This window comes from Protopterus annectens, chromosome 12.part0, assembly GCF_019279795.1.
Source record: "Protopterus annectens isolate FY-2018-M chromosome 12.part0, PAN1.0, whole genome shotgun sequence".
Taxonomy (NCBI): Eukaryota; Metazoa; Chordata; order Ceratodontiformes; family Protopteridae; genus Protopterus; species Protopterus annectens.
Genome location: NC_056746.1, coordinates 167,933,399 through 167,949,498, shown reverse-complemented (window position 1 = coordinate 167,949,498; position 16,100 = coordinate 167,933,399). Strand labels below are relative to the sequence as shown.

At 39.2% G+C, this 16,100-nt stretch overlaps 1 protein-coding gene across 5 annotated transcripts in view; it reads right to left on the bottom strand.

Annotated features, from left to right (window-relative positions):
* The window catches only part of TSC2 (TSC complex subunit 2), a 3,048,576-nt gene that overhangs the window by 377,628 nt on the left and 2,654,848 nt on the right, over positions 1–16,100 (bottom strand). For all 5 annotated transcript variants that reach the window (XM_044089186.1, XM_044089187.1, XM_044089190.1 and 2 more), the window contains one exon: positions 2,198–2,337. In XM_044089186.1, the coding sequence (XP_043945121.1) occupies positions 2,198–2,337 (140 nt within the window). The remainder of the gene's footprint in view (positions 1–2,197; positions 2,338–16,100) is intronic.

Genomic DNA, 16,100 nt, shown 5'->3' with positions numbered 1-16,100 from the left:
GAAGCAGTGGAAGGATGTCTCAATGACCAATAACTAACCCTCTCCTGGAGAAAGTGTGATCGGATCTGGAAAGCGTGGATCCAAGAAAGTGACAGTCTTGAATCCTACAAGGTTTGGCTTCAGAAAAAAAGCACTGGATCCAAAGACTTGAAAGATTTAGGAACTGAGCTAAGGACAAGAGAGGATGAAGACCAATCTGGGGAATGCTTTCTCGACTTCCAAGTCTTCTCCTTAGGCCTACTGACTCTGTCCCTTTAGACTTGTCCACACACTTTTTAGAAGGGGAAGCTCCAGTATGAACATGCTAAGATTTGGACAATTCTCCCACAGGGGAGAGGGAAAAGTTATTTGAGAATAAGTTTGCTCTTGCTCTGCACTACTGCATAGGTGCCAAAGGCCCTGCATATGGCACACTTTCACCAGGTGTGCAGTCCCAAGACAGTACATACATTTTGAGTGTACATTAAAGTTGGATAGCTTGTGGCCACAAGTCACACATTTTTTTTAAACTGGAAGGTTTCTCAGCCATAACTTAGAATCTCACTAAAAAGGGAGAAAAGGAAAATAATGACAGTGCCACTGGGTTATCAAAAAGAATAGAACATACATTTTTTTTTAAGTTAGAAAGGAAAGATGATGTGTAGTACGACAGGAAATAGAAATCCTTATAAACATCTATATAAAACAATTATAACAGGGATGGTAAGGTATTTAGACATTAATAACTTAGTAATCAAAAGATGTGGTATAGGAGAAAAAAGTCAACAATGCAAAACTCTCATGTGTTTTCACCCATGCCTGAGCAAGGAGATCCATGTCTCTCTAATGAGCCACAAATGAGAGCTGAGGTAATGTTGGATTTTGCAGGGGTTATGGGCAAGGGGAGGAGCCTGAGCTTAAGATCCAAAGTCTTGAGAGGCCGAAGATGGATACAAGATCAGATCAGATTAGAAAACACATCCATTGAGGAACGGATGGAAGACACATCCGATCTTATAAGTAGGGGTAAGGCATCTATATCCAAATACGTCATTGTTCACCTCTACTCCACTCTCATACGATCAATCATTGAGTACAATGTCCCCTTCGGTATGAACCTGGCCAGCCACATGCAACAAAGAGACTGTCCTCAGGGGGTTCTCATAGAAAGAGTGCATGGTGTAGAAAACAAGTCCTATGCAGACCACCTCAAGGCCTTCTCCTTATATTCAGTCCCCTACAGGCATCTGAAAGGTGACCTACACCTGGGCAACAAAGCATCCCCTGATCCAGCCCTAATGGACCCATTGCACATCTGTCAAACAACATTCGATCTAGGGACTTGAACCTTGCCTGAAACATAATTAGGACATGCAGGATGAGGTATCAAGAGGCTCCCCCCTTCTCTGGAACAGACTTCACATCCATGTGAAACAGAGTTTAAACCTGCACTTATTCAAGTAAAACTTGGTTCAGTGGATGGTGAATGGTAAAATATATCCCTGGTCTAGTATGTATGTATCTGTTAGAGAAAGAAAGCACGTAAAGGCTTGACTATCCATGCCCACATATAAAACGAACACCCACAAAACCCATGGGAACCAAAATCTATCCATTTGTACTGAAAAGCATGCCTACACTTAAAAAAGGCCTCTTGGGTTGATAACCTAGTATTCTACAATGATACTACAATCAGACTGCCTCCTTCTGAAACTCTGATAAGGTACCACTCTTCAACTAATGATACTCTGCATCTTCAAGTCACAGAAAAATGTTAAGGGTGTTTTCTTTGTCATAAAAAGCTGCAAGTTAATGGTGTGCTCTTTGTTATAACTGTCACGTTTTCTAATACAATCATTAAATTTTCATTTTGTAGTAGATCAGCTTAGTTGCTCTTACTACTTGTCACTCTAATAAGTTACTTAGCTTTGGAAAACTAATGTGCAGATCCTCTGTAAATACACTGATTATTGTTTGCTATGGGTTTTAAATCTTTATACTTCTGTTCCTTGGTACCTGGGTTGTGATCGAAGAGTTCTCAGACCAATCCACCCACTCAGTTAAAGAATTAATAAATAAAAAACAAACATGACACATCAAAGTCCAAATTGTATGCAGCTACAGTGGTATCCATGACTAATGAGCACTTCCCAACCAAGTATGTAACAATAATTATTTTGTCTTTGTAAGTAAAAAGACAGGAAGCAGCAGAATGTACCTTGATCGTTCCCAGCTTGTACTCTTCACCAGAATCATTGTAAACCACAATAACAAAATCATTCCCAATGTGTCTCTTCTTATTGCAGCACCCTCTGTCAGAGTCTTTGTTTGGCATCAAAGTGGCTATATGAAAAATAGCTGTAAACACAAGGAAAATGTGGTTACTATAGAAAACAGAATGCAACATTCCTAACTTGAAACCCTTACAATCACCAGGGGAACAACAAAAGTTCTATAAAGCCTGTTTGGTTTTATTATGAAGTGTTTTTTTTTCTTCATAACTATGATACAGTAAATAAAAAAGGTATGCAAACTGGGACAGATACATAAACTACAGACACACACACACACACACACACTAGATAAAGTGGCCCTGCCTGCAAAGTGATGTTTTAAGTTGTACACTGCTTTTTCAGCTAATCATATCAATTTATTAAGCACTGATGAAATAAAGTTGAGAAATAAAGTTGTGTGTAAACGGCTGCAGACAACACACTACAAGCACCTTTCAACTCCATTTGTAATTGATCTTCAAAACTAGAAGCCACAACAAGAGGTCCATTAAATTAAGCCAAGCCAGAAATGCTAAAGGTGTCCACAAAGGATTACCACAAAAGCAAAATCTGTCACAGGTCAATTTGTACTACCTCCCTGGCTATGGTCGTAAACAGAGGATGTTACTTGTCTCTGGAAAACCACCACGTATGTGCCAAACAGCTGTTCAGTGCGTCTGTGACATTCTTAGAGTGACTTTTCTGAATTAATTGTAATAGTAATGGCAGCAGAAATGCTTGTACTTTCTTTAAAATAACATGCATCCTTTTTTGTGCAGAGGACCAACTTTCATGCTCTGACACAATATGGATATGAACTTTCCATCTTGTATCCAAGAGCATCTGCTGTCAGAAAGAGTACAGGCTTAGCTGGCTACTGCATCATCTGTAACAGCAAGTACAGCTGTATGTATGTATATGTATAAGTCTTCTGGATGCAGTATTTGATGTTGGCTGATATAAGACTTACAAGCACTAGAAATGTCTTCATGATATCATCTGGGACACTGTCCAGTGAAATAAGGGGATCAGTTTATGAATTATGAGTCAAAACAAAGACAAATTCGCTCCTAAGCCACATCAAATACTGCATCCAGAAGACTTAGGTTGTTCTGGTATCAAATCTGATTTCCTTTTATTTCTAGTGCAGTCTAGGGAGAAAAAAAACAAACTGACCACCATGAGACTAGATACTGTTGTAGACAGTACACCTAAATGGTAAAGTTATCTAGCTGTAATCAGATCTGCATGATTTGTCATCTGCTATCACTACGGGCTACCACTTTGTAAAGTGTCATAGGAGTAGTTACACAAGACCAAATGGCAAGAGAACAAACTAAACGTTCCGTTTACCCACCAAGAACCTGATTCCATCTTCCACGAAGGAGACAAGACTGTCACCTGATTTCAAAGCATCTTTCAACTTTGTTTGAAGTGATTATGCTGCAAAGGTGCTTCACTTGAGCACCTATACCCCCAAACGAAACTGAAGGTTGAATGGAGAGGATGGAAGCTAGGAATGAGGGGTTGATACAACAAACAGGAATCATTTAAAATAATTGTTAGGTTTGATCCAGTTTATCAGCCTCCCCCCAAAAAAGGTCTGAGGTGCATCATTGTGAAGGAAGTCTTCACAGTGATGCACTTGTTTGGAGGGAGGTTGCTCTCCTTGACTCTCCATATAAGCAGCTTAATCACCTTTACCTTAATTAAATACACAATAACTGATGAGATGGATAGGCCTTTGACCAGCATCTCAGTAAGGTATTGTAAAATCTGAGGAATATTTGGTTCATGCGAGTCAATTCCCTGTGCTTGGTCCCAAGCAGAGACTCTCTTCCATTTTTCTACACAAGAGTTTCTGGTGCTGGGCCTCCTGGCCTCCAAAATAACAACCAAAACTGCTTTAGAGAGGTGTGTTCTGAATTATTACATTATCCGCCATGCAGCCAGATTTAGGGTTCTGAGTTGGCTGTACAGGATATGGTTGTTCTGTTGGGTCAGCAAATGAGGTATTAGAGGCAATGTCCAGGCTGGGCCTTGAGACAAGCTCTTTAGGATTGGGTACCAGTGCTGGTGTGGCCAGTCTGGGGCAATCAGTATCATTTTTGGCTTCTCTTGTCTGACCTTTAGGAGTACCTTGGAGAGGAGAGGCAGAGGAGGGAAGGCATATACTGTAAGGGCTTTCCAGCTGAATGAAAGGGCTCCACTTTCCATGCTTGCTTGTGATAAGTCCAAGTGCAGAATCTCTGTAGCTGGCAGTTGTGAGGGGAGGCGAATAGATCTATGTCTGGGCATCCCCATTTCCCTGTTATCATGTTGAAGATTTATGGATCCAGTTTCCACTCGTGGGGATCCATGAGGTTTCTGCTTAGTTCTTCTGCCAAAGTATTTGTCTTTCCTGGCAGGAATTGTGCTTGCAGATGTACTTGATAAGTCAATGCTGTGTTCCACAAAGTCATGGCTTGCCTGCAGAGGGGGTAAGAATGTGTGCCCCCTTGCTTGTTTATGTACCACATGACTGTAGTATTGTTTGTCTTTATCAGTAGTTGTCCTGGATGAAGTAGGTCCTTGAAGGCTGTCAGGGCATTTTGTACTGCTAGCATCTCTTTTTGATTGATATGAAGATGCATTTGGTTTGTGGGCCATGTGCCTTGAATACATTTTCCTGCCATGTGCGCCCCCCAGGTATAATCTGATGCATCTGTTGTTAGTGTCTGCCTGGCAGTGGGTATGGTGAATGGCTGTCCCTTGTTGTGGTGACAGGCCTGTGCCCACCATTGAAATTCCTGTTGCAGGCAGGGTATGAGAGTGATTATTGTTTCCAGGCTTTGGCAATGTTGAGTCCAAACACTTTTTAGATACCATTGTAGTTTCCTCATATGCAGTCTTGCATATGGTATTAGTAGAATGCAGGATGCCATGTAGCCCAGAGCCTGCAGAATTTTTCTTGCAGATTACTGGGTCTTTGTTGCCATGTCTTTGAAGTAAGAAGTCAGATGCCTTTGTCTGGCATGAGAGAAGCCATCTGGGCAGTTGTATTTAAGCTTGCACCCAGGAATATTATCTCTTGAGAGGGCACTAGTTTTGATTTCTTTTCGTTTACTGTGTACCCTTGGAAAATTAGTAATCTTTTTACAAACGCCAGATGCTGTAGTAGAGTATCTTTGTCCTTTGCTTGAATAAGGCAGTCGTCCAAGTAGGGATATATATGAATTCCTCTTCAAAATGCAATTACTGGTGCCAGGCATTTTGTGAAGACCCTGGGCGCAGTAGATAAGCCAAAGGGCAGCAGTGCAGAGAAATGGTAGTGCATTGAGCCAGCTATGAATCTGAGGTATCTTCTGCAAGTTTGTCTGACTGGGACATGCAGGTATGCTCTTTGAGGTACAAAGTTACAAGCCAAGCCTTCTTGTCCAGCATGGGCAGAAGCTGTTGTAGAGTCAACATTCTGAATTTTGGAACGTCCAGGAAAGTATTTAGTATAGACAGGTCCAGAATTGGTCTCCAGGCTTTGTCCTTTCTTGGTACTAAGAAAAGTCTTGAGTAAAATCCTTGTCCCTGCTGTTGTTGTGGCACTGGCTGAATAGACCCCATGTCCATGAGGGATGAAACTTGTTTTTGTGTCTCTTGCCATTGATTGCGTGGTAGGTCTGGCATACCTTTTGCCTTTGGAAGGGTGTGAAAGTGGAACCTGTAGCCCTGAGAGACTATATTGCCAGTTTTGTGAAAAAAGTGTTAGTTTTCCCCCTAAGGGTGTTGCCAAAAAATAAGTGCTTGGCATTGGCAGAGGGAAGTCATTGGGACTGTTTTCTATAAAGCTGTGATTTGTCTTCTCCGCTTTTGGAGGTAGGAGCACCCCATTGTTTGGGCCTGTATGAGCCCTGGGGCTGTTGCCTACCTCTAGGGCATCTGAATCTGCCTCTTTGTGGTCTGTCTGACACTGGAAAGGACCAATTCTTAGAGGGCCAGTTCCCGCTAAATCTGGGTGGCTGTACCTGTAAGAAATCCTTTACTGTCTGCATAGATTTTGCCTTATCCTCCATTTTCTTTAACACCTCCTCTGCCTTAACACCAAACAAAGTATCATGCTGTAATGGAGCATCCAATAATTTTGCTTTAACATGATCAGGCAGATTCTGTTCCTTTAACTAAGCATACCTTTTAATAACAAAACATGTAACAGCAGCCCTGCATGAGGCCTCCAGTGAATCATAGCCACATTGCAAAGTATGTTTTCCCACCTGTTCAGCTGCATGCAATAAATCCTGCAAATCTTTGTTCTCAGTACATTCAGAATTTGTCAACATTTTTTGTATTAACAAAGACATTAAATATTGCTGATATCGGAGTATATGAAACTGACAATTTAAAGCCCTTGCAGCCAAGGTAGCAGAAGTGTAAACTTTTTTCCCCCATCTGTCCAAAGCCCTAGAATCCCTGTCTGAGGGGACAGGGTTTTTGCCAGAAGCAGCCTTGACCCTTTTGGGACCTTGTGAGATAGTTTCTGCGTCAGCAGCAGGGTTTTTGTAAAGAAATTTATGTATCTGTCTGGCTTGACAGGGGCAGGAGGTAAAGAGTCTGGAGACAGGCCAGACTCTGAGAAAACATCGTCTACTATGTCTAGAACAGGGGGAATTGCAAGAGGTCTGCGCTGAGGAAGTAAAAGAAAGTCTCTAAGTCTTTTCTTAGAATCGGAAAAATCCTGGCTCTCCCAATGGAAATGCTCCCTCATGGTATGCAGGGTTTCCCCAAAAGAATAGTCCTCCGGAGGAGAAGCTGAAGGAATAGAATCTTCAGCATCAGAATCCTCATAGGGAGGAACAGAATATCCCTGATCAGAAGAGGAATCAGAGGAAATGAAACCTGATCAGAGGAATCATATTCAGTGTCTTGCCTAGGCCTCTTATCAGGAGGGGGATGGGAACCCCTGATCAAAGTAATTAAGTCTTCGGCCATTTTGAGCATCTGTTTCTAAGGCATAGAAGCCTGTCCTGGAGAATGCTGTACTGGTTTCATTGTCTTTAAAACTGTTTTAGACTTTGTCTTGGATGTTGAAGTAGGCTTTATATAAAGTTGTGTAGGTCTGAAGACACCCTCAGAAGCCAATGCCTGCTCAGCGGCTCCGGGCCCATCTGAGGTATTAATTTCCGAAGGACCAATACCTTGAGTATCCAAAGGCCTAGCTGTCTCCACGTGGGAGTCGGAGGCGGCCTGTGGCTCTGAGGTAGCGGGAGTCAGGGGCTGCGAAAGCGCCTCACTGAGCACCGGCGAACCGGCAAATGGCCTAGAAGAGGCTTCGTCGTCGGTTTTGGACCTCGGATGTTTGTCCTTGTCTTTATCCTTGCATTTTTTATGAATTCCGGTCATTGGTTGTTCCGATGGCATTATGTAGTTAAACCTTCTACCAAAGTAATGAAAAGCAAAATCGTACCGACGCTTAACAGTGCATTGGTTAAATCTAGCACAAAACCGACAACTAGCAACGTCATGGTCAGGGCATAGGCAAGGAATACAGTAAGAGTGGAAATCCTTATGAGGTATTTGCTTCCCACAAGAAATACAATTGTTAACTTTTTCTGACATCGGTCTGGAGAAAGAAAAAAGTTTCCCCAACGGGGTACTTAGCTTTATTGAAGACTTTGGATCTGAAATTCGATTTCGAAAATCTCAGGAGTCGGCGACCGGCACTTGCGAACTGAAAGACTGAAGAAAATGGCGTCGGCTGCATGTTTTATACCCCTGGTGCACTGACGTCAGGGAAGAGGCGCCAGCAACTGACACGGGACCAGGACTTTGGAATTCAGGCCGACTGCGGGTTGCCTGCCAGCAGGATAATCCAAGTGTAATGACTGCAACAATGAAACACGATGAACATCAGATAAGTGCCATAATCCTGACATTCTGAAAGTCTGAGATCCAAAGTGCAACAATAATTCTCACTAGAAACAGGATGTTTTAAGAAACGTACTTCCATGCCATTTAGCATTCATTTTTCAGAGGAAATATGAAATCAACAGAAATAGTAGGAATGTGTACAAAAATCTTCCAAACACTGGGATGGAGAATACATCCACCACTACCCTCCTCTTTGGCTAGTTTAACCAAACTGACTAGGGTAAGGAACTGCTTTTCTCTACAAGGCAAACCTAATACTCTCCAAAAGTGCATCACCTACAGAAGACAGTGATCAGATGCAGCTTCTGAATTTAACAGCTTCATCAGATTGTATTTAATAACCAGGGACTATGACAGCTTTTCCCTGCTGAGAAACTGTTGCCACCCTCTATTGTCTATATACAGAGGGGATTGACCTTGTGCTCTCTTGACTGTTTAAATGATAAAAGACAAGTGTGTTGCATGATCAGATGAGGAAAAGCCCCAGTGCAGCAATGTCTCCACTGCCTTAGGGCTAGGAATAATGCTCTCAATTTCTGACTGATGTGGTGTCATCTCCAGGGTGCAAGGAAGCCTTACATCACTTTGGAATTGAGGAGAACTTCTCAGCCTTCATCTTTGAAGGTTTCAGCTGCAGAATGGGAAGATTTACCAGCAGATTGGTGAGGGATGCCTACCACTCCACAGCCTAACAAAAAAAAACACTTCACCACAAACATTTCTATAAGCATTAAGTAGCTTTCAGAATAGAGAACATTCATATCTGTGCAACTTCCACCATCCTCAGAACTGCAATATATCAATCGAGTCTTTCTCCAATAACTTTTGAACCCATTTTTACCAACCCCTATACACACCTCTCAGAAACAAGTGGTGAGGGCAAGTGCTACCCAAAGTGGGGCATTATCTAGGACAGCCATGAGGGCTCCTTGGTCCCCTACATTTAGCTTCTGGTCATCACAGACTGTACTTATAGATCAGCTTTATTTTATTAAATTATCACATATGACATAAAAACCTTACATTTATATAAATGAAAACAAACCATCTTGAGACAATTCTCCTTGCAAACATTATACATCACAAACCAAGTTGACACAGTTGTAGTTGCAAACATTATACAATCACCTATAATATATCCAGTCATTTCAGTCAGACATTACATAGCTCATTCAAATCCTGCCTTCTTTTAAACCTCATTCCTCCTCTGCTTGTAATGTTGCCACAATTCACATTTTTTTCCTATGTAATTTGCACCTACTTTTTTTTAAAGATCCCTGTTCCAGTTGTTTTACCTCTGTTAACTATATTCACTACTTCTAGTAAAGTAAGTTTAGGTTTTCATTTCCATATTCAAGTAATTACTTTTTTTTGGCAGCCACCATAATTAGATTCATCAATGCTTTACTATTTCTAGGCAATTCTGATTCTGTATCATAGCTCAAAAAATCATTTCCTTAGTTACACCAATTTGCTCACCCAGTATCTCTGACAAAGCAGTAAGGAATCTTTAAAGTGTGCTGTCTCATTACACTCCCAGGAAATACGTTCCCAGTTAGCTCTTTCTTCCCCACCACACCTCCAACATTTGCTGTCTCCCTGAGGAAGAATTCTTTGGAGTATCTTGGAGTATAAAAATACCCATATTTGGTAGATATACAAATATCCCCCATTGTTTCGTTGTGAATTTCTTATCCAATCCCTCTTCCCAATCTTTTCTAACCTCTTCTGATTGATTCTTATAGTTATCATGCAATATTTAATATGCTTAAATTATTCCTTTTTTAACATCAGCTTCTGCTCTAGATTCTACTAAAATCTCTACCAGTGCTGGTCTTTTGTTTAGAAGCCCCCTATTTCTTTCTCTTTGCCTATACTCGGATATCAATCCTTGAAAGGGAAGACAATCTCTAACCTGCAGTCCAAATAAATTCTTAGTGTCTTCCCATTTTATTACATTTTCCTCTCTAGTTACTTGCTCCCAGTGCCTTGGTTCCTTTGTCAGTTTTATTCAGTAAAGTCCAGCCCCCTCTTGCCTATATCCCTAACTGCAGGCATCCCTATTGGCAAGACCTCCCTTCTCCATTCCCATGTTGGCTTAGTTCTTATAATACTTTCTGCTACTTTATGAATATAATATTCTGTATGATTACTGGTACTCTCCTTAAAGGTCTGCATCCAAAATCCCAGTCTCTCCTTGTTTCTTGAGCTTTCCCCCATTACATTATCATCCCTCTTCATTTTGAATTATACGTAATTTTCTGCTTGTGCTATGTATAGAAGCCTTAGCTGTGTTGCTATGAAATATCCCTTCAAATCAGGTAATCCCTGTCTGCCTTGTTCTACTGGAATAATCAGCTTATCCCACTTGACTGTTGCAGCCTTCCCCTCCCCGCCATAGCTCTTTATTGATTGCTATCTACAACTTCTCCTCTGGTTGATAACAATATGCCTGACCTACGACTGAAGGGACCAAAAACATTTTAACTGCTTGTATCTTATTATCAATATCCATATAACAGAGTTTCCATTTTCTCAGTTTTTATATTATCTGGGGGTTTTTTGTATTATCCGTTTAGTTTCTTCCCACATATCCTTAGATGGCATACCAGAATCATTTTTAATCCATACTCCTAAATACTTTATTTTAGTATGTCCCCATAAATATGGATATTGCTGAAACAATTCGTATGTGGGTACATAATGTGCCTCTACTGCTTTTGTTTTAGCTTCATTAATTTAGTATCCCGAAAAGATTTTAAATTATCTCAAAATGTTCCACAACACTGTAATGTCCCTTTCTGGTTTTGCCAGGTATAAAATAATATCATCTGCGAATTCAGCCAGCTTTTGTTGACTACCATACCAATTATATCCTTGAATTTCTGAGTCCCTTATTTTCTTTGCCAATGGTTCTAAATATAATGCAAACAACAAAGGGGAGAGAGGACACCCCTGCCTGGTTCCACTGCTCAAGCATAAATTATCAGAGAGGACCACGCCAACTTTATTTTTTGCCTCCGATCCCTCATATACCCTCCTAACCAACCTTATAATTTTATCAGGGAATGAAAATGCTTCCATTGCTCTGCTCATAAAGTGCCAGCTTTCTCTGTATTAAGACCCAACAACAACAATGGTGTTTTCTTACATTCTGCCTCCCTCTTGATCAATGTTCTGTTAATGTTATCAAATGTTTGTCTCCCCTCCACAAAACCACAGTGATCCATATCTATCAATTCTGGCATCACTTTTACCACTCTTTTAGCCATTACAGACATAAACACTTTATAATCATGATTCAGTATTAAAATGGGGGCCTGTATGAAGCTGGATCAGATGGATCTTTACCCTCTTTAGGTATTACAGATACCACCACTTTCTTCCAGGATGTTGGTACTTCTCCTCCTCCTCCTCTTCTTAAAATACTGTTAAACAAAACCTTCCAGATCTTCATCAGTTTTTTTCCTCCTAGCTTCCACAGGAATACTATTTATTCTCATGGGCTTTCCTGTACATTGGTTATACATCACCATTTTTATCTCGTCTCTTCCCATCCTGTTAATAATTGAGCATAAACTACCTCTAACCTTGGCATATTTAATTCTTCGATAAACATTTCCATTCGTACTTTTTCTTGACTTCCATATTTTACTGCTTTAGACAAACTTTCATAGAATTTCTGAAATATTTCTAATACTTGTACAGGGATCTCGTTATCTTCCTTGCTATAGGCTCCCTAAGCATGGCGACAGCCCTTTCTACTTTCTGTAGCCAGAGTCTTTGTGCAAAACGTTTTGTGCTCTAGAGTTGTTATAAAAAATTGCTTAACAGTAATCTCTCTAATTGTTATAATGGTGCTTAAGAAAATTCTGGGAGAAATCATCGGCTTTCAGCAAGGAATATTACTTAATGGGTAGGGACTGGAATGTGATCTGCATTAGTGAAGATGTGCTGGGGGGGGGGGGCTGAAGGGAAAACAAAGGGTAGATTTTTGAAGAAATTTAAGAAAATATCTGGCATGGAAGATGTGAATTCAGTACTAAGAGTTCAGAGTGACTTTACATATTATTCCCCAAGATAAAAAAAAAAATTCACAGGAACATGTGCATTTATTTGAAGGTCTTGATACGTACCCAATAACTATTTCATATCACATGCCAATAACTTGTGCTTTCCCACCTATCTGTTGAAAAGAGAGCTGTTTAAGGAATGAGTAGTGGAAATATTTCAGGAGCTATTAGAGAAGACAGACATTTCTTCTGAAAATATAGCTAGGGAACAGGATAAAATTAAAGTGGAGTTTAAAAAATAGGGTGGAAATAAAAGAAAGGGAGATATGGTTAAGAAGCAACAATTATTTAGATAGATGGCAAAGGTTAAACTACTGCAAAATAGGGGGAATCTCACAGAACAAGAGGAAGAGCCAACTGCAGAATGCTAAAGAGAAAATAAGGAACCACCTCGATAATATGCATGAGTTTAGAAGGATTGCTGTTTAGCAACTGTTTTTTTTTTTTTTTTTTTTTTTTAATAACTCCAAAATACAACAGCTTTTAGCACAATGGCTCAGGTAACAAAGCAGAAAGGGCTGTTGCCAAGCACAGGGAGCTTTTAACACAGAAAATAACCAGAGATTCTGAAGACGTGTTAGAAATATTTTGGAAATTTTATGAACATCTGTATGAAGCAGAGATATCTGGAAATCAAGAAAACATATAAATGGATATATTTATGGAATAATTGAATATGCCAAGGTTAGAGGTAGATGAGGCTCAACTATTAACAGGACAGAAGGAGATGAGCCAATCAACAGGAAAGTCTCCAGGAACTGATGGTATTCCTGTAGAAGTTTGGAAGCTATGAGGGAAGAAAGTGATAAAGATCTGGAAGGTTTTGTTTAACAGTATTTTAAAAGAAGGAGAAGCACCAACAACCTGGAAGAAAACCATCTTTAGGTACTATAGTCACAACAGCTAAGACCCATTAGGATCCAACTTTATATAGGTCCATTTGAATTCTAAACCATGACTACAAAGTGTTTATGTCTATAAAGGTTAAAAGTAATGGTAAAGGTGTTGATAGATATGGATCAATGTGCTTTTGTGTAGGGGAAACAAACATTTGACAAAATTAACAGAACAATGATAATCCAAAGGGACATTAAAAAGAAAGTGCACTTTATGAACATTCTGTGAAATGTTTGGGGTTTAACAAATTTATTTTCTTTGTTATTGACAGAGTATTTGATCAAGGTAGGGAAGGTGATTTGAATTTATATTTAGAGAAAATGGAGTTGGAATGGCAACTGAGCACTAATGCCACGACATCCCCAGGTATTAATGAAAATGTGTCATTAAGTTCAGTTCTGAAACTAAGAGCATTACAAATTTGACTGTATTTTACTGACTATAGACAAGTATTTACTAGTAGAAGTTAGGTGGGACTGGCAATCAATTATTTTGTGAAGAATGTGTTTTAGGAATGTTTTTAGAAATGCTAGCAGTTATTAATACTATTTTATTACATCACTGTAGGGATGATGAGTATATATATATATATATATATATATATATATATATATTATTTTTTTGCACAATGTTTTTAGAGTGTTTTTAACTTAATTATTAATCACACTGGTTATTCAATTAATTTATTGACTTATTAGATTTGTGGGCGTGTTGCATTTTTCTTGTTGTATAAATGAAGTGCTTTATTATGTCTAAGTTACTCTGATGATGCCCTGAGGTTACAGGGAGAAAGCGTTTAGTTGTTTATTAAGCAGTTCCTTCATTTTCGTGTGTGGATTAACTCAGCGTTGGTGGTGTTTTTATTTTTTGTTTTATTTTGTGATAATCCAAAAGGAAGCAGAATGTAAGAAAATACCCCAATTGTTGGTGAGTCTTGATTAAAAAAAAGCATTCGACAGAGTAAGCTAGGATTTTTATTAGTACGGAAATGGAAGCATCTGCATTCCCAGACACAATGATAAGGCTAATTAGGAGGATATATGAGGGATCGGAGATGAAAATTAAAGTGGGGGGTTCCTCTTCGATAAATTCTGCTTCAACAGAGGAACCAGGCAGGGATGTCCTCCTCCCCTTTAACTTGCATTATATTCAGAACTATTGGCAAAAAAAATATGGGAAAGGATATAAACTGGTATTGTAATCAAGAAAAGCTGGCTTTATTTGAAGATATTATTTTGTACTGGATAAAACCAGAAAACGACATTTCAGCGTTGTGGAAAATTCTAGGACAGTTTCAAGTCTTTTTGTGATACAAAATGAATGAACACAAAACAAAGGCAATAGCGGTAAACTACATACCCACCCATGAACTGGATCAGCAATACCCATATTTATGGAGACATGATAAAATGAAGTACTTAGGAGTATGGGTTAGAAAGGATTCTGTTACGGCAGCTAAGTGGTAAGAGACTAAACCCAACAAAATACAAAAACTGAGAAATTGGATGCTGTTTTATATAGATATGGATAAGGAAGATACATGCAGTGAAAATTTTTTAATGTCCCTTTAGTTTTACACACAGGTCAGGCATATTTTTATCAACTACAGAAGAAGCTGTGGATAGCAGTTATTAAATAATTGAAGGTTTATATCTGGGAGGGGGAGACGGCAAGGGTCAAGTGGGATAAGTTGATCCTTCCAATAGTGCAAGGTGGTTTGACATTACGTGATATGAAAAGATTATTTTAGAGCAACACAGTTAAACGTCCTATACATAGCATAATCAGAAAGCTATAATTCAAAGTGGAAAGGGATGATGATGAAATGGTGGGGGGGGGGGGTGAATGAAAAAATAAGGACAGACTGGGATTTTGAATGCTGATCCTTAAGGAGAATAATAATAGCCATACAGAATATTACATTCATAAAGTAGCAGAAAGTATTCTAAGAACTAAGCCAACACAGGAATAGAGAAAAGAGATTCTCCTAATAGGAATGACTGCAATTAGGGGTACAAATAATATGTAAGAGGGGGATGGAATTTACTGGAGAAAACTGGCAAAAGAACCAAGGTACTGGATGCAAATAAATAGACAGGGAAAGGTAACAGAATGGGAACAAGTCAAGAATACATATGGACTGTAGGCTAGAGACTGCCTTTCCTATCAAGGATTCATATTAGAGCATAGGAAAACAGGAAGGAACAAGTGGATCCTAAATGAAAGCCCAGCACTGATCGAGTTTTTAGCTGAATCTAGAACAGAAGCCACTGTTAAAAGGGATAATTAGCAAAGCATATAAAATACTGCAAGATAAGTAAAGGAGTCAATCAGAGGAGCTAGGAAAGGATCGGGAAGAGAGACTGGTTTAGGATTTTTACTTGGAAGTGTTTGAAGAGGTATTTTTATATCCCAAGCAGAGACCAAATAACTGTTCTGTAGGTAGACTGCAAATGTTGGAAGTGTGATAGGGAAGAAAAAGGAAATTGAGAACAATTTTGGGGAATATAATGAGTTGACAGACTTTAAAAATTCACTGCATTCTACTCTGCTAGAAATACTGGGTGAACTAACTGGTGTAACTAAGGAAATTATTTTTTTCAGCTTTGATACAGGATCTGAATTGCCCAGACATAACGACACCTTCTTGAGTTTAACTCTGGTGGCTGTCAAAAAAAGCAATTATTAGAAAAAGGAAATAAAAGTCTAAACCAACCGTATTAAAAGTACTAATATAGTAACATAGATAAAAGAAATGGAAATAGAATCTTTAGAAAATGATAAATTCAAATTACATAGAAAAAAAAGGGAATTGTGGGAACAAAATATGCAGAATAATGCTTTAGAGAAGGAATGAGGTTTAAGTGAAAACGGGAACTGAAAGAGCTATGTAATGTTCTACTGACAATGACTGTGTATAAGATTATATATGTGATGTATAATGTTTACAGCTGAAAATGTCAATATATGGATTTCTTTC